This window comes from Salvelinus fontinalis, chromosome 8 (genome assembly GCF_029448725.1).
Source record: "Salvelinus fontinalis isolate EN_2023a chromosome 8, ASM2944872v1, whole genome shotgun sequence".
Taxonomy (NCBI): Eukaryota; Metazoa; Chordata; class Actinopteri; order Salmoniformes; family Salmonidae; genus Salvelinus; species Salvelinus fontinalis.
In genome coordinates this window covers 16,385,992-16,408,754 of record NC_074672.1, presented here as the reverse complement: position 1 = coordinate 16,408,754, position 22,763 = coordinate 16,385,992, and the positions used below count along the sequence as shown (strand labels likewise).

The following is a 22,763-nucleotide window of genomic DNA, read 5'->3' as shown; positions in this document are numbered from 1 at the left end:
TGCGATTTATCTTCAATGCTCTTAAATTATAACGTAATATTAATTATCTTCTAACTCAAGATATATGGCTGGCTAGTGGCTTTTGTGGATATTTTTGTAGATGGTGATTAGCTAGCGTCTAGACTGCCTGTGTTGCTGCCGACTGAGGAAGGGATGGAGTTGGGTCGGAGCAAGGGTCGTTGATGCAACCGTTCCGCTCCGTCTTTTTGCCTCTCTCTGCTGCACGTATCAGCCAACCAGACCAAATATTGATGATGTTAATCAAAATGCTATGCTGCTGCGGTAGTACTGTTGACATTTACACACACTCGACCGGTGGCCACATTTCAAGCCATGCATGTTTGGAGACAAGCATACACAATCTCAGTACAGGGCAGTCTGGGATAAAGGTGCAACCTGGCACGCGCAAGCTCTATACAGGGCAGACCATCAGGGGCAACCAACGGACGGGGTGGGTGAACTTGACAACATCACACCGACTTGCGGGCAATGGGTTCAGAACAATAAAACTTCATACAAAAAAATGATAACTATACCACAACCCAAAAGGGCACTTAGCGAGTGGGAGGGCCAAGGGACAGGAGCTGGGCATAGGTTGACTTCTATCTGTGCACGTGCCTGCGCTAAATCATGTAAATATTCTAAAGCCCTTTTTGGATTAATTAAAAAAAAAATGTTTTACTGTCTCTTTGAATCTCTTCCATGGGGATGGGGTGAGGTCAGCTTTAATTTGAAATACGCCATGCAAGTGACGCGACAAGTAGCCTTGTAGTTTTATAAAACTTTTCTAGGCTTTTTGAATGGTCTTCAACTGAGCAAAAATGTAGCGCAATGGTGGTTTTAATGAATTTGATGATATAATCTTGAAGCCCATTCAAAAGACCAGGGACATGAACACGGAAGTATGATGTAGGAACGCGTCACTTGCATACGGTATTTCCTCCCCCTCGTCTTCTTCAGCCGGACTTATTGGCCCCCACCAGGGTCATGAGTCCGTCTGTGCTCATGGACTTGGGGCGCTCCAGAGGGAAGCCCAGGGCTCGGCTCCAGATAAGTTGGGCCAGCACACCCAGGGCTCGGGACACACCAAACAGCACAGTGTAGTAGTTCATCTCTGTCATCCCATAGTACTGTAGCGGAGAAGGAGAGAGGTCAGGGAGAGGTCAAATGTTTGTTGCAGAGGTCAGTAATGATTGAAAGGCTGAACTCACAGGTGCTAATATGTGCTGTGATGCTTTTGATTGAAACACACCTGGCTAACACTGACCAGTCAAAAAGCCCACTTACCAATTCAAGGTGGTCCAAAAAAAACTGATCTGTATTACATGACAATATCTGCAGTACAATAGGACATTGTTAAGGAGAACACCTCATCTCTCTTACCTGCAGCAACACTCCACTGTGGGCGTCGACATTGGGCCAGGGGTTCTTGGCCTTGCCCTGCTCCAGCAGTACTGGGGGCACAATCTTGTAGAGCTGGTGCACCAGTTTGAACATGGGGTCGTTGGGCAGGTGCTTGAAGGCAAACTCCTGCTGGCATTGGTACCTGGGGTCAGTCTTCCTCAGGACAGCATGCCCATAGCCTGGCACCACCTATGGGGGTGAGAGGGTGTGAGGGGTGATTAGCAAGGTTTACCCTTCTCTCCGGGTTAACTGGTTCTTAACGCAAGGGATGTTTGAAACCGAGAAGCACAACATGGGATTACTTCTTGCAAATACTTTATGGAACTGAAAACCACGCTAGTGATGCCATATGGCCTCATAAGGCTGTTATGGTCACTGGTGGGTAAGGCAATATGTGTCATAGTAGTGAAGCCAGATGTTTTGAGCCATCTCTTACCCTGCCAGACTTGAGTGTGTTCCAGATGTAATCCCTCATCTTCTCATCAGACACCTCCCCTCCCATCTCCTTTTGCAGGGCTGTCAGCCACACCAGCACCTCCTACAGGGCACACAGAGAAACACATCAGAAACATACTCTAATAACCTCAACAAGGCTAAAACAGAAATACTATTATAACGCCACTCAGTGACTGCTGTTGTGCTTATGATGTTTATAAGGATCATGTCTATCCATCTATCCACTCATGACTCCAAGAGAGAGCAGGTCAGTGAGTCAAGAGGATATAAATTCTAGTGGCAGAGCAGAGGACAGGATTGACAGACCTGGTTGGCCAGTCCATGCAGAGGTCCAGCCAGCCCGTTCAGAGCAGCACTGAAGGAGAGGTAAGGGTCAGAGAGAGCACTGCCCACCAGGTGACTGGTGTGGGCACTGACGTTACCTCCCTCGTGGTCACTAAAACAGGAACCCCAGAGACAGTTGGTTACTATGTTATTCATCACAAAATTGGAAATGACAGTAAATTATTACTAACTTTTATACAGACCAATATTCAAATACAGATTTATCCAAGACACAATTTTATATTGTGTAACAAAGAATTGTTGTCCTGTCAAGTGCAATATATGAACACTAGAGGGCAGAGAACATCCATTTGAGGGTTTCACAATTCTCTATCCTTCAATGTCAGAATTTAATAGACAAAATGGCTGCCCCCCAAAGGTTAAATAAATCAATGACATAATGGTTAATAATAATAATATGAATACATGGGTTTTGTATAGCGCGTTTCAATGACCAGGGCCTGAAACTAACTTTTTGGTCCACCAACCACTGTGGCAGGTTTTTGTTGCCAAAAATGAGCATGCTTAGTAATGTTTCTAAAACAATCAAATGTATTACTAGTAAGAAGTGACCAGAGCCTTTTAACAAAAATCTATAAATAAATAAATATAAAAGCTCTGACTCCTCCCCCTCTACTAGCACTGACCTTGCTGAAAGCTACCTTATTGTGGAAAAATGTACTTACTATGAATCAGATATGTGGTTGTCCCACCCAGCTTTGTTAAGGTGATTGCACTAACTGTACATCCCTCTGGATAAGAGTGTCTGCTAAAATGACTAAAATATACATTTAATGAGACAAATGTGTTAATCTGCCCCTTTAAGGGTGGGGGTTACCGTAGCAACTGGAGCCACTTGAAGCTCTATCATAGTCCCAACACATGTATGCTTACGCACATCAGTGTTCTAGAATATTGGACCTTTGGCATTCATACCTTTCGAATTCTCAGCACAGCTCGAGTCATTTCTCCAACCGTCACATCGAAATTTGTTTTTTGTTATTATTCGTTTTTTTTCATCCTCTTATGTTTGTTTTCGTTCAAATATTTTTTATTGAATACACACAGGAATGGTGTATAGGTATGAAAGGCAGGTATACAATTTTTAACTAAACATAAAAGAGCAGACAGAAATAAAAAGATCCAGAGTTCTGGGTACAAAACAATTATTACAAAACAAGACATACAAAACAAGGACAGGTAGAAAGAGGGTGGGTGTCACCCCCCCCTTATTCCCCCCCTTTATCCCTTCCCCTTATACCCCTCCCCGCTGCTCGGGTGGCGGTGCCAGCACGTGCTGCCCAGAGGTGGATTAAAATATTACAATGGAGAGTGCGTTAAAAAGTACAAATTCACAGCGCCGAATGGTCCAAGTAAGAGAGGAAAGGCTGCCAGATCTGATCAAATGTTAATAATTTATTGTTCAGAATATATCTAATCCTTTCTAAGTGTACAGTGTTTGCCAATTCGCTGAGCCATAATTTGGTAGTGGGCGCTTCCCTCTTCTTCCAGAACAACAAGATTAGTTTTTTTGCCGAAATGAGACTGTAAGAGATGAGTTGTTTTTGGGGGTTGGTTAGTCCGATTAGGGAATCAGACACTCCCAGGATTATCAGAAGCGGGTCTGGGTCAATTGAAGTCTCCAGAACTTCAGAGAGGATCCTAAAAATGCCACACCAGTAACCATGCAAGCTAGAGCATAGGGCAAAGCAGTGGAGAAGTGTACCCTGTGCAGCCTGACATTTATCACACAAAGGGGATGTATCAGGAAATATCCTATGCAGTTTGGTTTTGGAATAGTGTAATCTGTGTAATACCTTGAATTGTATGAGCCGATGTCTGGAGTTAATGGAGCAGGTGTGGATATACTCCAAGCTATCTTCCCAGTCTGCCATCGAAATGTCAGTCCCTGGTTCTTCCTCCCATTTTGCCTTAATGGCCTCTGTAGAGGGTGTGCTAACCGATTGAAAAGAGTCATATAAACGAGATATCAGTTTGTCTGAGGTGGGGGATGTTTTTATGCATCCGTCAAACATGGAAGGCTTAGCGTTCCCAAATGTTGGGAGGTGTTTCCTAACATAGTCTCTGATTTGTAGGTATCTGAAAAAGTTATTTCTGGGAAGATTATAAGTTTCCCTCAGCAACTCAAAGGAAGCAAAGGTCCCTTCTATATATAAATCCCCTATGGTACTTATCCCCAGCTCTCCCCATTGCTCAAAGGTGTTATCAAGGTTGGAGGGGGCAAAGGAGGGGTTCCTGGCAACAGGGAGCATGAATGACATTGGTCTAAGCTCAAAGTGGGTTTTAATTTGCTTCCAGATTCGGACTGTGCTATGTATAATAGGATTGTTACGATAAAGTGACCTCTCCAGATTGACAGGCGACAAAATCACAGCACCAATAGAGAAGGGGTGACACTCCTCACGCTCCATACTAAGCCAGGTGGGTGACGGACGTGCGTCATCCAGCAAAAATGTAACCGCACGGAGGTTAGCGGCCCAATAATAAAATATAAAATTTGGGAGAGACAATCCTCCTTCCATCTTGGATTTGCAGAGGTGTTTTTTACCTATCCTGTGTGTTTTATAATCCCAGATGAAAGGATTGATAATTGAGTCCAGTTGTTTATGAAAGGATTTAGGTATGAATACTGGGATGTTCTGGTATAGGTAGAGCAGTTGTGGGAGGAAGACCATTTTAATGGCATTAATTCTTCCGAGCAGAGAAATTGGGAGAGTTCTCCAAAATTGTATGTTTGTTTTTAGTTTTTGCATCAGCGAGGGGAAATTCTCTTTAAATAGTAAGGAATATTGTTTGGTAACAACAATTCCTAGATAGGTAAATTTTTCTGAAGATAACTTAAGTGGAAGATGTTCTAGCCAGGAGGTGTTTTGTAACCGTATGGGCATTAATTCACTCTTGTTCCAATTTATTCTGTATCCCGAGAAGGTACCAAACAAATTAATCACATCAAGAATAGCTGGAATACTAGCTTGGGGTTCTGTTACATAGAGGAGAATGTCATCTGCGTATAGGGAAATCTTATTTAGAGTATCTTTAGTATTATAGCCGTGTATTGCTGCATCAGATCTAATCGTCTGAGCGAGAGGTTCAATGATTAGGGCGAAGAGCATAGGCGACAGCGCACAACCCTGCCTTGTCCCTCTGTAGAGGTTAAATCGGGGCGACAATGATTGGTTAGTGAGTATTCTCGCACAGGGGTTCCTATATAAAAGCTGGATCCAATTTATGAACCCATCTCCAATATTACATTTCTGTAGGACTTTGAATAGATAGGACCACTCAACTTGGTCAAAAGCCTTCTCGGCGTCAAGAGATATAACGGCAAGGTCCATGTTTGGTAACCTCTGAGAATACATAATGTTGAAGAGGCGCCTGAGATTGAAGAATGAGTTTCTGTTCGGGATAAAGCCGGTCTGGTCCGAATGGACCAGTTTGCCAATTAAAGTGCTAAGCCTGTTAGCCAGGGTTTTTGCTAAAATCTTTTGGTCTGTATTGAGGAGGGATATTGGTCTGTACGACCCTACCTCTTCCGGATCTTTACCCTTCTTATGTATAACTGTAATGAATGCTTCATCCAAAGTAGATGGGAGAGCTCCATCCTATCTGGACTGAACCAACATTTTGTGCAGGTAGGGAGAGAGCATGTTGCTGAATGTTTTATAGAATTCACCCGGGTATCCATCTGGGCCCGGGGTCTTGCCACTCTTTAGAGTTTTGATTGTTTCTCGAATTTCTTCAAGAGATATTTCCTTATTCAGGAAGTTAGAATCTTCCTGGTTCAGGGCAGGAAGATTACAGTCATCCAAAAAGTTTTGCATAATTAAGGGGTTAGAATCGGCTTTAGATGTATATAGAGTCTCATAAAACTGACAGAATCTGTCATTGATGTCTTTGGGGGAAGAGAGTAATTCCCCAGATGCAGACTTAACTTTGTGAATCATTCGGTCACTCACAATTTTTCGAAGTTGTCTGGCGAGTAATTTGTGTGGTTTGTCACCAAACTCAAAATATTTTTGCTTGGCGTAGAGAAAAGATTTAGCAATTTTAGCTGAGAGAGTCTGATTATATTCAAATTTTAAAGAGGTAATTTTTTTATGTTTCTCCATAGATGGATGTCTAGCATTCTCCCTATCCAGTAAGTGAATTTGTCCCTCCAGTTCTACCAATTTTCCCTTGTTTTACCTACTCCTGGCAGTCTGATAGGAGATGATACAGCCTCTCAAATAAGCCTTAAGTGTTCCCACAGTAATGCTGGGGAAGTCTCTGTGTTGTCGTTGGTATCAAAGAAAAATGTTATTTGGTCTTTAAGATGTTCACAGAATGTTGGTTCTGTGAGGAGCTGAGGATTTAACCTCCAGACCCTCTCGTTTGGTACCATGTCACCCAATCTCAGGGAGAAGGTGAGTGGACTGTGGTCCGAGATTATAATATCATGATACTTCACATTACAGGTATAGGGGAGTAGTTTAGCATCAACCAAAAAGTAGTCAATTCGAGTATAAACATTGTGAACATGAGAGTGAAAGGAGTATTCCCTGCCCGTAGGGTTAGTGATCCTCCATATATCAAATAAGTTAGAATTCTTTATGTAGGTATTCAAGAATTCACTTGAATAGGAGGTGGGGGTTCGCCGGGTAGAGGATCTGTCCAAATATTGGTCTAGCACGCAGTTAAGGTCCCCTCCAATGATCAGGTTAGTATGGGAGATATCTGGAATCAGGGCAAGGACTCTTTTGAAAAAAGAGGGGTTATCAATGTTTGGCCCATAGATATTTAGTAGAGTTACAGAAGTAGAGTGGATCTCTCCTATTACGATCACATAACGACCCTCTTTATCCACAATAGTGGTTTTATGTAGAAAGGGAATTCCTTTCCGTACCAGAATCGCTGTGCCTCTCGTTTTGGCAGAGAAGTTAGAGTGATATACTTGTCCCACCCACCTACATTTAAGTCTGCTGTGAGAATTATTTTTCAGATGGGTTTCTTGCAAAAATATGATATCAGACGAGAGTGCTTTCAAGTGGGCTAGGACCTTGCCTCTCTTAATTGGTTCGTTTAAGCCCTTGACATTCCAGGAAGTGAATGTGAGCCCCGCCCCCCTCTCATTTGTAGTTCCTATGGTGGCCTGCATAACTTGTAACTCAATAAAAAGGTAAGAAAGCGCACCAAACCATCACGATCAGCATATGTAGCAGCTACACCCGAGCAGTATCCAACCAGCCCCTCCCCCCCTGCAAGCCCCTTTAGTTCCCACCCTGTTCCCCTACTTTCCCCACTATTTACCCCCCCGCCCAACCCACCTTTAACAGGCATACACAAATAGGAGAGAAAATAAAATTAAAATAATAAACACATTGTCTGGCCGATGCCAAAAAAGCACGGCGCGACCTCGAACAAGAGGTGAAACAAAAATAAAATCCCAACTGTGCGTTCACCTCTCACTATCCTAGAACTTCTACTAACATATGAACTGAGGAGGCTCCCGCGAATAAAGTGTCCAATTAGCATCTAATAAACCTAAAGAGAATAAGTTGCAACCTAAACATATTGCGCACTTAAGCGTCATCTTGGGTCTATCTATCCCTGAGATAAGCAAGATATAGCATCACAAGATTATTTTGCTAAGCACTGCCGGTCTAAACATGAACCATCAGCAACCAACTTAGACAGCCGTACATTTACATATTGTGGGTTAGATCGGAAACAAGAATTTTTCTAAATTAAACGTATCCCCCAGTCAGAAAATAAATAAATAAAAAGGTTATATACATACACACACATACTTACCAATTAATTAATTAATTAAATTGGTTAATTAATTATTTAATTAATTAATTAATTAATATATATATATACATACATACATACACATACACACATCCCCCAAAAAAATACATAAAGGTATATATTTAAAAATATACATATATACATATACACACACACACACCCATACATATCTACATATGCGCATATACACATACATACCCATACATACAGAAACATTCATGCCCCAGAGTAATAATCTACACCAATTTAAAATATACACATACATAATAGTAACATGCTAAGAGAAAATAATTATAAAGTACAAATAATAATTATATGTACGCACATCTACCTAGACACTACAGAGGGCTGGTAGGGATCTAATCGGGAGAGTGGCCCTCGGCTATATCAAAGGCAGAACGGCACAAAACATCCACTTGCTATCCAGGTGTCTGTCTGCCCCTTCCCCACCATCACCCCCAGTCCCCTGCAAGCTTTAAATAAATGGTATTGTAATAACAATAAATGTAAGAATTAAAAAATAAATAACGAAACAAACAAAAAAAAAAAATGGGGGGAATATAAGTATATTCATCCGAAAGTGTCAATGATCAAACCTGGAAGGCATCCTAAATAGGCATCGCTCTGAACACAGCCAGAATGAAAGTGACTTTAATTGAGAGCCAAGACCGCCCTCCACAGCATCTTACATGTTCGGTAGCCCTTGTTGAGACCGTTCAATACGGTTTCACCCGTTATGGTTTAGTATGGATTCGATTCCATGAGCAGACCCTAACACACAATGACAAGGCACTCTAACCTGTACGGGGGATTGGCGTATGTTCCCGGATAAACTTCTCTGCGTCCAAAACCGAGGAGAGCCACATCTTCTCACCAGAGGGCGGGGTAATTCTTAGTCTTGCAGGGAAGAGCAAGGCTGGGCGAAGATGGAGTTTGTAGAGTTTGGCCATGACATCTCTGTAGCCGCCACGGTCCTTTGCCACATCGGGCGCATAATCATCATAGACACGGAAGGGGTGCCCTTTATGTAACAGGTTGCCCCTCATTCGGGCCTCGCGCAGGATAAGATCCTTGGTCTTGAAACTGTGACAACAGATGATTACTGGGCGAGGGCGTTGACCCGGTCCAGGCACTGGGACAGGGGCGCGATGTGCACGGTCCAGCTGGGGGTCCGAAGCCAAAACGTCCGATCCCATTGCATCCTTCAATAGCTTGGCGAAGAAGTCGGTGGGGCGAGAGCCCGCCTCTACCCCCTCTGCCAGACCAACAACGCGAAGGTTATTACGTCTGGAACGGCCCTCCAGGTCGACCACTTTCACAGAAAGCCTCTGCACAGTACCCTGTAGTGACGAGCACAGCTTCTCTAACTCGTCGATCCTACCAGCGCTGAATTCAGAAGCCCTCTCAAGGTCCACAATACTCTGGCCCTGCGAAGCGACCGCTCGAATGGTGCCCTCGATTTTGGTGTCCAGTTCAGCAATAGTAGCCTTAAGATCCTCAGCTAAAGCAACACGTAGTTCTCCCAAAGCCTGGGTAAGTTCTTTAAGTGTCACGTTGTTGCCTGTGCCTTCCGCCATGTCTGTCTCGTTGTTTGGTGTGGAGTAGGCCTCCGATGTGGATTTATTGTCCTTTGGTCGCTTATTACTCTGCATTTTTACACAGAAAGTTACGATGTTGTATTAGAAAGAAACGTTTGTTGTAAAAAGTATCATAAAGTAGGTTAAGTTAGATTATTTTGCAAAAAAGTTGCAGGAGCCTCTCACACGCAGCCGTTCACTCCAACATGCTAGCTCCGCCCCCTCTTATGTTTGTTGTGTAGTAAATATATCTGTTTTGATTTTCATTGTCTTAATGACTTTTTCCTGTGAAGCACATTGTGTAGCATTCCCTGTCTGAAATGTGCTGTATAAATGAAGCTTGATTTGAAATGAGGACGCGTACCGGAGACATGCTGGTTGGGAATTGTGGGGAGGTAAGCAGTCGGGCTGTGTCCCACCGCTGATGGTGGTCTCAGAGCCGCGTATCTACAGCACGTCACAATGGGGTGCTGGATTATCGCATCCTAGTGTCTGTGGACTATGATTTAAACTCGAGTTGTCTGTCACAGCGTGCCTCTGAGATAATCTGACTAGTAGCCAATGCGTCTTCGCTAGCAGTTGAAGCAAACTCAAACATTGTTTTGTTCACAAGCGAGGTTGTTTTTCAATGTAAATAGCCGAGAAACACTCCCTTTAGTAGACTTTAGTAAATTAGACCAACTTTTATGCCTGTGAAAAGCTCTTCTAAAAATTCATCTTCAGTGCGCACAGCTTCCCAACCAGGCAGTGTTGCTGCGTGAAGTGGGATATACATAATAGGATTCGTAGTTCTTTGTGTGATTAGCTGCCAGCCATGAAACAAAAGGACAAACACTTTGAAAACAGCTAAATGAGCTCATACTTAACTTCTAACTCTATTTTACGTGAAACGCTTCACTGTGGAACCCTGAGCACACCACCCTCCAACATGGCTGGTGAAATAGACATCTTACCCGTCAATGCCAAAATCTACCCGCATTTGGCGGGTGTTCATTTTTGGCCCTGTCAATGGCCCAAATACACCTAGATGGTAAAAATGGTTGAAATGTACATCCTTAAGACTGGTTTCCCAGACAGTTTCAACCTAGTCCTGAAAAGAATTACCTACTTAAAATGGAAATTCTTCAGCTTAATCTGAAACTGGCCCATAGTACAATACCTGTGGATGGTAAGGTAGAGCCTCATTAGTTCAGTGAACTCAGCAGAGTCGCTGTAGCCCAGCATGTTGGCGAAGTTAGCGGACCAGTCCAGGTTGGAGTCGATGGCGCCAATGCTGCTGCCCTCACGGTACAGGTTACGGTAGATCTTAGCAGCAACACACGGCAACTTGGCAATCAAGTCCATGGAGTCCTCATAGATGAACTGGAATAGAGTAGGTAGTTAGTAGTTAGGGTAGGTAGTTTAATCAACAGTCAGTAGACTGTCTCCCACAGGATCTAACTGAACGACATGATAAATCCCACAATTACCCCTGCAAGTGTAGTTCATTTTCTGTTGACGTTTCGGTCTGTGAGCTTTTTCTAGACTGTCTGTCGAATTCTGGGGATGTAATTCCTTGCACCCCGCAAGAAATGGTGTTGATTTATTTTAGCCCATCTTATTCTAACCAGGAAGTCGAGGAAAATAGGAATATGCTCTTTTTCAAGGGAGACCTGGTGTGCATGTTAACATTTACCATTAAAGAATGAACAGACACTTGAAAAGCACTTTAGTGAGGATGACTCATCCATCCAGCATCACCCTCTGCTTTAATGTATTTACCCACACCTGACTGTACTGCATTGTAGTGTAATGAATGCAAACCTGGGTTTTAAAATGGTATTTTACATTTTTCAAGTACTTTGATCGTCGGCTTTAGCCCGCCTGGAGGGCCAGATGTGCGAAGTTTACACCTTCGGGACTATTCTGTTATGCATTTTGCCAGGCAAGCTCAATCAAAACACAGATAAAGTATTTGAAAGATTTCAAATACTAGGTCTGTGAAGATTCTGTGTGTGAGACTCACCTCCCAGTACTTGGCCTTGTTGACGCCCTCAGAGTAGGCCCGGGCAAAGCTGCTCTCGCTGTTCAGAGCTGTGATGGCAGCGCTGAACTGGGACATGGGGTGCAGGTTGGTGGGGAAGTTATCTAGCATGGTGACCACGTGGGAGGGGAGTGCTGCCCGCTTAGCCCATTCTTTGGACAACCAGCTCACCTGAAAAGATGGGATGCAAATAGGATTGGCGAGTTCAAATAGGGACAATAAAAATGCCACAAGTCAGAACGGAAATGTCCTTTAATCCCAAACACTATAAATCCCCGCCACTTGGCTACGGTTGTAGAACTTCAATGTGAGTCATCAGTAACAAAAAGTTAAACTCGATTGTTGCCATGCCTTCCTCATAAACCATAAAATAACTTGCTTGTAGTATGTAATAACATAGGAAATTCCTCTAGCTGAGACATATGAGGGTCAACTTAGACCTCGAGGTGGCTTCAAGACAGTGCTGCAGCAAACACTACTTCTGCTAGTTTTTCTGAATACACTTCTCAGTTTCATTACAAGGAAGCAAATTTTAAAAAGTTGATTGGTCATCTTTGTGTATATATATATATAATATATTTTTTTTACTTGAGCAGACAATCCTCCCATTCTAACCCTAGCTCATCCAGTGTTAGCCCCTTCTCACCTGTTCCTCTGTGGGGACCTGTCCTGTGACCAGCAGCCAAAAGAGGCCCTCAGGCAGTGGCTCCTGACCTCCTGGAGCCTTGGGCAACAGGTGCTGACACTCCGGAATGCTGTAGCCCCGGAAACGGATTCCCTAAAGAAAGGATCAGGACATACAATGAGTCATGCTTAATATAGTCATCATATATGGCAACTGAGCGTAGTCTAAAATGATGGCACAACAAACCACAACAAAGGGGCAGTAGTTACTGCAAATACAGCTTTATCAACAGAATTATTTGGAATATCTTAGCATTCTAGGACTCAACTGCCACCAGCTGAGGTTACTGGAGGACCAGTGAGATAACACTTCCATTGACACCGATTTATTTTACAATTCAATGCATGTAATCAGAAGCAATTTAGATAAGTGCCTATATGGCTTATACACAAAGGTCATTGGTGCTCAGCGTCAACACTTCAATCATTCTGTGGGTGTTACTGTTTACTGGATTGTGTGTTGTGAGGACAGGAAACACACCTCATCAGGATCCAGCACTGAGGTCTCGTACACCAGACCCTTCATGCCCCTCATCCCTCCATAGACCTGTAAAACAACACAAACACAAATTACATTCTGTACAGAAAGCTCAATTAAGGCTAGACTGATTTGCTTTTTGACCAGTCCAGAAATAGCACGTGTCTGTAAAATCAAATGTGTAATGAATCAGATGAACCATGACCCTAATCGTTCTGCATTCTTCAAAGCCATAATAAGGGTGAAGAGGTCATGTGAATGATAAACATGCCTGGATGACACAGGCAAAGCGGAGGTGTGTGTGACCCTGGAGTGAGCCTGCTGTGATAAATGGTGTGTGAGGCAAGAGCTGTGACTCAGCTATGACTGTGCTCAGCTGGCAGGGAACTGGCTTAGACATGTGACATCACATGACCTCTAGTATGCTAAAAGGGAGATGGCTGAGGGGCAACATCAGACCCAATCTGGTGCAATTTAGAAAAAGGATTTACCATGGTTTCTCTGATCTGTATGTGGTTTATTTCTACATCAAAAGCCTTTCTGATTCTCTTGTATGGTTTTACCAACATCGGGTAATGAGTTACTGAATATGGGTGTCGTGGCTGAATCAGAATTTGTTAGGTAACATATATAAATAAGATGTTTTAGATATCTTTATGCTTGTCATTAGAATGTCTTCTTTTTGGACTATACTGTTGGCAGTTGCATTTTCCCTTCTCAGCTAGGGCTTAGTCACTTGGGGCCCAGAGATGGGAGAGGTCAGGCTTGTCTTCATATGTCAATATATCTGTTAAACCATGTGATGCTATGAAGAATATCAGAAGGGGAGGAGGGGGCTTGGAAAAGTGTCTGGAACCATTATACCACCTCTTCTGATGTCGAACTTATCTTTCATAGTATATGACCTAGAGGTTCACTCCCCTTAGTGAGCTTCTCCAGGAGTGGGGAGAAGAGGGGGTGTATTTGAGATGGGCGTATCTAGAATTGACAATTGATATATGCCATTGGATGAGGTAATGTTTTGGTACCAAGCACGAGATTGAAACCTCATCTTAGGAGACCAAACTGAACAATAATTTATAGCTAATGCTATCTAGCTATGGGATAGTCCTATTTCAAGTAAAAGGTTCTTTTTAATGTTCCTAAGATCTGTTATTCGTCATGCGAGTTCAGAGGGGTGTGTCTTGGCTATAAATGATACTAAGAATTGTTTTGTAAGGACTCTGGGAATTCATTTATAGACACTGAATTGATCTGAGAGTCAAAAAGGGGTATGGTGAAGCTCATATATAATTAAAGATGGACTTTATAATATAACTCTGACTTGTGTGTGGTTGGCTCTCATTATTGAGTAATACAGGAAATGACCACGACATGGGTTAGTTACTTACCATATCAACAGTGATCGATCCAATGTTGGTTTTTCCATACTGCTGTTTGAAGCTCTTGATCCTACTTTGTTCTTTTGGAATAAGCTCTGTTAGAACATCCTTTAGATTCTGCAAAAACACAGACATGTCTCACTAAAAGCTCAGTCAAAAATCACATAAATTCAAAAACAGCCTATATAAAAAGACAACTACAGAGAACCTAGTGAACCTCTGTGTTAGTCAAACAAACATTAGATCCAAAACATTCACTTGAAAGACACTGGCTTATAAAGTTATCTGCATGGTACATAATGGCAGAGAGAACAGAGGGAAACCATCTCTTTTTGTCATCCCATATTAAAACAGATTAACATCATGCTTTACTAACAATGATGACAATAAAGGGCAAATTGATGAGTTCTCTTGAAGAGGTAGTCTGATAGTACTTACTGTTGAGGAGCTGGCATGTCTGGACGCCACAAGGATGCAGGTGGCATTCTGCAGAGGAAAATGCAAGTATCAGAAAACATCAGCCTGAGTGTATATAGTCAAAAACCAGAGTTGTCTGCTTTCCAATTTCCAAACTGTAATACCTGCATCTACTAAAACTAGGCCTAATTGAATCATTGAACTGACAGTATCATAAAATCCTGATTGCTTGCTGCTCCTCAGTTAGCCTATATCCCGAGTGGTGCAGCGGTCTAAAGCACTGCATTGCAGTGCTGGAGGCGTCACTACAAACACCCTGGTTCGAATCCAGGCTGTATCACAAACGGAAGTGATTGGGAGTGCCATAGTGTGGAGCACAATTGGCCACAAGTGATTTTATTTGCCCCCCCCCCCCCCCACCACGTAGAAACACCTGCAAAACATCCCCAAGCAATTTTAATTTGGGAAACCTGTTACAAAGTATTCCCACGCATAATAGAGAGATATGTAATTATGTTCCGGCCCCCTGACCATCCGCTTGAGAACAAAAATAATAAATCGGCCCGCCACTGAATGTAGTTGATGAGCCCTGGCCTAGATATCCAACTCCAGAGCAGTGCCATTCCTGGATTATTGATAGGGCAATCAACATCATTACTGATTTAACATCAACTGTGGCTTTACGCAAAGACTTCAGCTACAATCCAACATCAACCATAGAAAAATCTAATAGAGTGGAGTATCTGAGAAGGACTGCTCTGTATGCAAGCCATCTGACCCACTGTCTGTGCTGAAGGAAACAAGCAGGACCTGCCTTTTTAAATAGTAGCACAATCATGGATGACAGTCAGGAGGACAAGGAATCCTTGGCAGAGAACGCACAAAAAGAGATTGGAGAAGGGATAAGAGGACCGTCTGGCAGAACTGAAATAGACAAGGTATTCAACAGGCTAGCCAACAAACCTTTACAAGACAACGCTGACAAAGGACCTAGGAAGAACTGCAACCAAGTTTCTGAATGGGCAAGCACTGTCTTAAATCACTATACATATGTCTAATTATAACATCTAACATTTGAAGTGGTCTGCTTTAATGGATGATGTATTCCCTTGGATAGGCCTACTGGGAGGCATCCTGAAATATACTACAAATTCCCTCAAATGACAGTCCCTCAACATCAAATTCTGGCTAATATGATGGCGTAGGGTTCTGGTAAAACAAAGACATTTCACAGATTCCTAACTGCAATGCTCAGATAATTGACAAGTAATTTCCACTCTGTACAAAGTAGAGAGAAACAAAATCCTGAGGCATCATCTCTGACGAGTTGAAGGTGCACAGTCCAAAGAAGGTGGCACAAAGAAGATGATTATTGTGATGTGTCAGCTGTCTTGGCAATAGAAAGATCTGGGCAGGAGGCTAATTGATTAAGCAGTACTGTAGGTTACAATCTGACGCCTAACCAGGAAGGTAGCAGTGGCACCCAGGAATCAATACGGACCTCTGTGAAACAGACACAAGACAGAATTCTAATCAATGTGTGTTCTTAAGCGTGACACAGGCATAGACCTATTACATAATTGGATAGCTAAATTAAAGGGACACTTCGGGATTTTGGCCATGAGGCCATTTATCTACTTCCCCAGAGTCGGATGAACTCGTGGAAACCATTTTTACCATTCTTGCTACATAGCTAGCAAGATGGAGAGACTTAGCAACAATACAACACCTGGAAATGAACAAACCTAGATAGTTGCTGTTGTGTTAGGTAATAGGTATGAATGGACATGTTAGCGCTGAAGGTCAAATGAGGGGAATAAGAAGATTTGGATGAGCATGTTAACTAGCCAGCCAATTAACTTGCCACTGCTGGCAGTAATAGTAGCTAGCTATAAGAAATATTACAGATTTTGGATTATTCAAGCATGCAGTTCAACTTAATTCCATGTGAGAGGATAGATACCCAACTGTCAAACATGACCCTCCTCTGGCTATCTAATCGTAGCTAACTAGCATGTGCTATGTCAACTCCTGTGTCAACGGACTAGCTCGCAGTTAACCTTAACAAACTGACGAAACGCGCCAGTGCCAACACAAAAATCGTTAACAAGAAAGAGGACCATCGTTGCCAAGCACCAAAACTATGTGGCGATGTGTAGCCACTACTAGCGTACATGAATGTTCTTGAAAATAACCAACATTTTTCCTGGCGAAAATGTAACTGTTAGCTAGCTAACGTTAGTTGTAGTTGAATTGCGAGCAAACTACTATAGTTACAGCTAACACTGACGCGTCCACTCTACTTGGGATATGTTCTGTGCCTCGACTTACCTTTGAATTAAGGAGTCTTGGCGCTAGCCTGCTGATACCTGTAGTCAGAAAGGACATGGTGTCTGTGGAGAAAATATAATTTATTGTATTTCTGAAAGTCGCTGGTTGAAGGTGCCCCTACAGAAAAAGCACTACTGAAGGTTGAAGATGGATTGGGGCCCGCATGTAGGCGTATCGTTGATTGGATGGTGGTTGTAGCGAAATGTAACCTGATTGGTCAGTTGAGACTCGTGTGTCTCTATCAATCGAAACGATTGGCTAAGGCAGACGGAAAACCTGGGTATGTTTAAGAACACGTTTCCGTTTCAGTCTGTCACACAATTTAAATTAATTTAGTCAGAGTAAAACCAAAAATTGTAGAGAAACTCTGCGGTAAAACTGTCATTCAAGTATGGTCAGGGGATGTTTCTGGACAGGACCATATAAACTCCAGGTGTAGATCTGAATGAATTGGATACATATCAGCAATATGGGGTAAATACACAGCCATATTCTTGCCAAATCTATGGATTACGTCTGTTGGGGTCTAGGGAGAGTAGGGTAAAAGCACCTGGCACCAACGAGACAGTTTCAAGAAATTCTGTGTGACACAACAGACAGTTCACTATTTCAAACCTGGTACTTTGGCTGAGGCTCCACTTGTCCTCTCCAAAGCAGTCAGGGATGGGGAGCTTTTCCAGGAAACTCACTAAACAATATTGCAAACAAGGACATGATTCTTTATTGTAAGGGTTTAGTCAAACAAAAAAAAGGAAACATTTCAAGTCGGGCATTCAATTGCAAACAGACTACATGCAGTGCACCATGGATGTTTCATGGCTTTGATTGGGAGGTGTTAAACATTTGCAGTACACAATACAATGAACAACAAAGTATACATGACTATCAAATTAAATAAAGAAAAACATAACTAACTTCTGAAATAGACGTCCAAGAAATGTGCTTTTATCAAGTTATATTTTTTGGGGTTTGTTCATTCTGATTGTATCCATCCAAAGTTACCAAATACAACATGGAACTGTTGAAAATAATCATGCAAAAAGCATGGGAAATACAAAGTCTATAACATCTGCAAGATTGGATACATCTCAGAATTTGCATGGTGAATGAATAGGCTTGTAAACATATCATGTATTTGGCACATTTAGAGAGACAGTAGGCCCCTTCTGTATATGCATTACATAACAGCATAACAGGCTGATTTTAACTGTAATACATTGAACCAAATTAGGATCTGCAGGATAACAAAACATAAAAGAATGGTAAACCACTTTACTTCATGCAGCCATTACGACATGCATGTTTAGACTATTTTGTAAACAATATGTAGAATCAACATTAAGACCTGGCCACGGTCACTTCTTTGATAATGGATCAACACAATGTAAACAATCAACGCAGACTCAATTCAAACAGCACAAACAAAATAAATGCTATATTCCCAAAGTTACTCATAAGTGGTACAGTAGGCTCGGCTTTGATCTGATATTCTTGGTCCATCGCCACTCCGGTGTTCTTGCTATGGGAAGAGACTAGTGTCTAGTAGTAGTCAGACCTGGGGTAATGCATAGGAGAGTAGTCCTCACTTCTCAGTATGTCTCTTCAGTACCAGAGGTGGGAGTCCTTAGTTGTCCTCCTCATCCTCATCTGGCTCCTCTATGGAGGCCAGGAGGGGGTTGTGTTTCAGGCAGGTCTGGAGGTAGTGCACCAGGGTCTGTTGAAAATGCTGGATGCTACGCTGCTCTCTCAGGGTGTGGCCCTCGTCTGGGTACAGCTGCAAGGAGTAGTTGGCCTCTACCTTCACCAGACGGCTCAGGAGCTCCGCACTGTGCTGGAAGTGAACCCGTGCTGCATGCCCAAAGCCAAACAAACAAACACACGAGGCACAATAACACAAATGATCAAGTAAGCATTCAGGTATTCATCAGTAGAATTTAATATTTCTGAAAAAACATGGACAAATGTAGATGTTAAAAGCAAAGCAAAGTCTCACCGTCTGCAGTCCCATGTAGTAAGAGGAAGTTCTCATCTTTAAGCTTGTGAACATCTTCCAATACAGAGGCCGTCTGAGGGGTGACAACAGAGACAGGAAGGACATTATAACATATAATAGATATCATAACAGAGGGCCGAACACACCCCCATTCACATCGACAGGGCTGTAGTGGAGCGGGTAGAGAGTTTCAAGTTCCTTGGTGTCCACATCACCAACAAACTATCATGGTCCAAACACACCAAGAAAGTTGTGTAGAGGGCACGACTGCAGCTTTTCCCCCTCAACAGATTGAAAAAGATTTGGCATGGGTTCCCAGATCCTTGAAGAATTCTACAGCTGCACCATCAAGAGCATCCTGATCGGTTGCATCACTGCCCTGGTATGGCAACTGCTCGGCATCCGACCCTAAGATGCGACAGAGAGTAGTGCGTACTGCCCAGGACATCACTGGGGCCAAACGTCCTGCCATCTAGGACCTAAATACTAGGCGGTGTCAGAGGAAGGCCAAAAACATTGTCAAAGACTCCAGTCACCCAAGTCTTAGACTGGCAAGCGGGACTCAAGCTCCAAGTCTAGGTCCAAAAGGCTGCTTAACAGCTTCTACCCCCAAGCAATAAGACTGCTGAATGAGATAGGGTGCAGGCCAGGCAGCAGGTAGTTAGCCAGCCTGCCAGCTTAGTGGAGTCTATCACTAGCACAGTCAGTGTAGTCAGCTCAGTTATCCCCATCGTCTGTGCCTCAATCTAGGTTGGGCAAAACTAAACATGGCGGTGTTCGCTCAAGCAATCTCACTGGAATAAAGACCTCCTCCATTCCTGCCATTTATGAAAGAGATTGTGATATCTCACATCTCAAAATAGGGCTTCTTAATGTTAGATCCCTCACTTCCAAGGCAGTTACAGTCAATTAACTAATCACTGATCATAATCTCAATGTGATTGACCTGACTGAAACATGGCTTAAACCTGATGAATTTACTGTGTTAAAAGAGGCCTCTCCTCCTGGTTACACTAGTGACCATGTCCCCTGCATATCCCCCAAAGGTGGAGGTGTTGCTAACATTTACGCTAGTAAATTTCAATTTACCAACAGAAAATTACTGCATTTTTGTCATTTGAGCTTCTAGTCATGAAATTTATGCAGCCTACTCAATCACTTTTTATAGCTACTGTTTACAGGCCTCCTGGGCCTTATACAGCGTTCCTCACTGAGTTCCCTGAATTCCTATCGGACCTTGTAGTCATGGCAGATAATATAACAATTTTTGGTGACTTTAATATTCACATGGAAAAGTTTGTCCAACATGTCTCCAGACCTACTCACTGCCACAGTCATACTCTGGACCTAGTTTTGTCCCGTGGAATAAATATTGTGGATCTAAATGTTTTGCCTCATAATCCTGAACTATCGGACCACCATTTTATTACGTTTGCAATCGCAACAAATAATCTGCTCAGACTCCAACCAAGGATCATCAAAAGCCATGCAATAAATTCTCAGACAACCCAAAGATTCCTAGATGCCCTTCCAGACTCCCTCCATCTACCCAAGGACGTCAGATTACAAAAATCGGTTAACCACCTAACTGAGGAACTCAATTTAAACTTGCGTAATACCCTAGATGCAGTCGCACCCCTAAAAACAAAAAACATTTGTCATAAGAAATAGCTCCCTGGTATACAGAAAATACCCGAACCCTGAAGCAAGCCTCCAGAAAATTGGAACGGAAATGGCGTTACACCAAACTGGAAGTCTTCCGATTAGCTTGGAAAGACAGTACCGTGCAGTATTGAAGAGCCCTCACTGCTGCTCGATCATCCTATTTTTTCAAGTTATTGAGGAGAATAAGAACAATCCAACATTTATTTTTGATACTGTCACAAAGCTAACTAAAAAGCAGCATTCCCCAAGAGAGGATGGCTTTCACTTCAGCAGTGATAAATTCATGAAATTCTTTGATGAAAAGATTGTGATCATTAGAAAGCAAATTACGGACTCCTCTATAAATCTGCATATTTCTCCAAAGCTCAGTTGTCCTGAGTCTGCACAACACTGCCAGGACCTAGGATCAAGGGAGACACTCAAGTTTTTTAACACTATCTCTTGACACATTGATGAAAATAGTCATGGCCTCTAAACCTTCAAGCTGCATACTGGACCCTGTTCAAACTAAACCACTGAAAGAGCTGCTTCCTGTGCTTGGCCCTCCTATGTTGAACATAAAAAAATGCCTCACTATCCACCGAATGTGTACCAAACTTAGTAAAAGTGGAAGTAATAAAGCCTCTTGAAAAGCCAAACCTTGACCCAGAAAATATTTAAAAAACTATCGGCCTATATCAAATCTCCCATTCCTCTCAAGAAATGTTGAAAAAGCTGTTGCGCAGCAACTCACTGCCTTCCTGAAGACAAACAATGTATACGAAACGCTTCAGTCTGGTTTTAAACCCCATCATAGCAGAGACTGCACTCGTGAAGGTGGTAAATTACCTTTAAATGGCATCAGACCAAGGCTCTGCATCTGTCCTCGTGCCCCTAGACCTTAGTGCTGCTTTTGATACCATCGACCACCACATTCTTTTGGAAAGATTGGAAACCCAAATTGGTCTACACGGACAAGTTCTGGCTTGGTTTAGATCTTATCTGTCGGAAGGATATCAGTTTGTCTCTGTGGATGGGTTGGCCTCAAACAAAACAACTGCAAATTTTGGTGTTCCTCAAGGTTCCGTTTTAGGACCACTATTGTTTTCGCTATACATTTTACCTCTTGGTGATGTCATTTGGAAACATAATGTTAACTTTCACTGCTATGTGGACGAAACACAGCTGTACATTTCGATGAAACATGGTGAAGCCCCAAAATTGCCCTCCCTGGAAGCCTGTGTTTCAGACATAAGGAAGTGGATGGCGGCAAATTATTTACTTTTAAACTTGGACAAAACAGAGATGCTAGTTCTAGGTTCCAAAAAACAAAATCTTCTATTGGATCTGAAAATGTATCTTGAAGGTTGTACAGTCGTCTCAAATAAAACTGTGAAAGACCTCGGCGTTACTCTGGACCCTGATCTCTCTTTTGACAAACATATCAAGACTGTTCCAAGGACAGCTTTTATCCTTCTACATAACATTGCAAAAATCAGACATTTTCTGTCCACAAATGATGCAGAAAAATGTATCCCGGCTTTTGTTACTTCTATATTAGACGACTGCAATGCTCTACTTTCTGGCGATCCGAATAAAACACGAAATAAACTTCAGTTTGTGCTAAACACGGCTGCTAGAATCTTGACTAGAACCCCAAAAATTGATCATATTACTCCAGTGCTAGCCTCTCTACACTGGCATCCTGTTAAGGCTAGGGCTGATTTCAAGGTTTTACTGCTAACCTACAAAGCATTACATGGGCTTGCTCCTACCCATCTCTCCGATTTGGTCCTGCCGTACATACCTACACGTACGCTACGGTCCCAAGATGCAGGCATCCTTATTGTCCCTAGAATTTCTAAGCGAACAGTTGGAGGCAGGGCTTCCTCCTATAGAGCTCAAATTTTATGGAATGGTCTGCCTATCCATGTGAGAGACGCAAACTCGGTCTCAACCTTTAAGTCTTTATTGAAGACTCATGTCTTCAGTAGGTCCTATGATTGAGTGTAGTCTGGCCCAGGGGTGTGAAGGTGAACGGAAAGACACTGGAGCGACGAACCGCCCTTGCTGTCTCTGCTGTCTTATCCGGTGTCCTGTGTGAATTTAAGTATGCTCCCTCTAACTCTTTCTCTCTTTCTCTCTTTTCTCTTGAAGGACCTGAGCCCTAGGACCATGCCTCAGGACTACCTGGCCTGATGACTCCTTGCTGTCCCCAGTCCACCTGCTGTACCGAGTC

The 22,763-nt window shown here is 42.7% G+C and overlaps 2 protein-coding genes across 2 annotated transcripts in view; both read right to left on the bottom strand.

The window, feature by feature from the left end:
* Positions 1-824: 824 nt before the first annotated feature.
* LOC129860704 (citrate synthase, mitochondrial-like) lies at positions 825-17,060 on the bottom strand. Its single transcript, XM_055931378.1, has 11 exons — positions 16,888-17,060; positions 14,578-14,625; positions 14,149-14,256; positions 12,761-12,826; positions 12,242-12,373; positions 11,578-11,766; positions 10,732-10,934; positions 2,167-2,296; positions 1,841-1,942; positions 1,384-1,593; positions 825-1,130 (listed from the first exon to the last, which is right to left on the bottom strand). Exons 1-11 carry the CDS (start codon positions 16,942-16,944, stop codon positions 957-959), a joined length of 1,419 nt encoding a protein of 472 aa, XP_055787353.1. The 5' UTR covers positions 16,945-17,060; the 3' UTR covers positions 825-956.
* Positions 17,061-17,585: 525 nt separating this feature from the next.
* Positions 17,586-22,763, bottom strand: part of LOC129860703 (inactive dipeptidyl peptidase 10-like) — a gene marked incomplete in the record, with an annotated part of 39,518 nt that continues 34,340 nt past the window's right edge. The window contains 2 exon segments of the mRNA XM_055931377.1: positions 17,586-18,735; positions 18,881-18,953. Coding sequence (XP_055787352.1) covers positions 18,512-18,735; positions 18,881-18,953 — 297 coding nt within the window.

What these genes read in the sequence shown, in the direction of transcription:
- LOC129860704 (XM_055931378.1), bottom strand. Translation starts at nt 16,944, where the DNA reads ATGTCCTTTCTGACTACAGGTATCAGCAGGCTAGCGCCAAGACTCCTT. An exon ending in CAGTGCTGGATCCTGATGAG is followed by an intron (nt 12,374 to 12,760) that starts GTGTGTTTCCTG and finishes TCCTTTCTTTAG; the next exon opens with GGAATCCGTTTCCGGGGCTA. An exon ending in ACAAGGCCAAGTACTGGGAG is followed by an intron (nt 10,935 to 11,577) that starts GTGAGTCTCACA and finishes ACTCTATTCCAG; the next exon opens with TTCATCTATGAGGACTCCAT.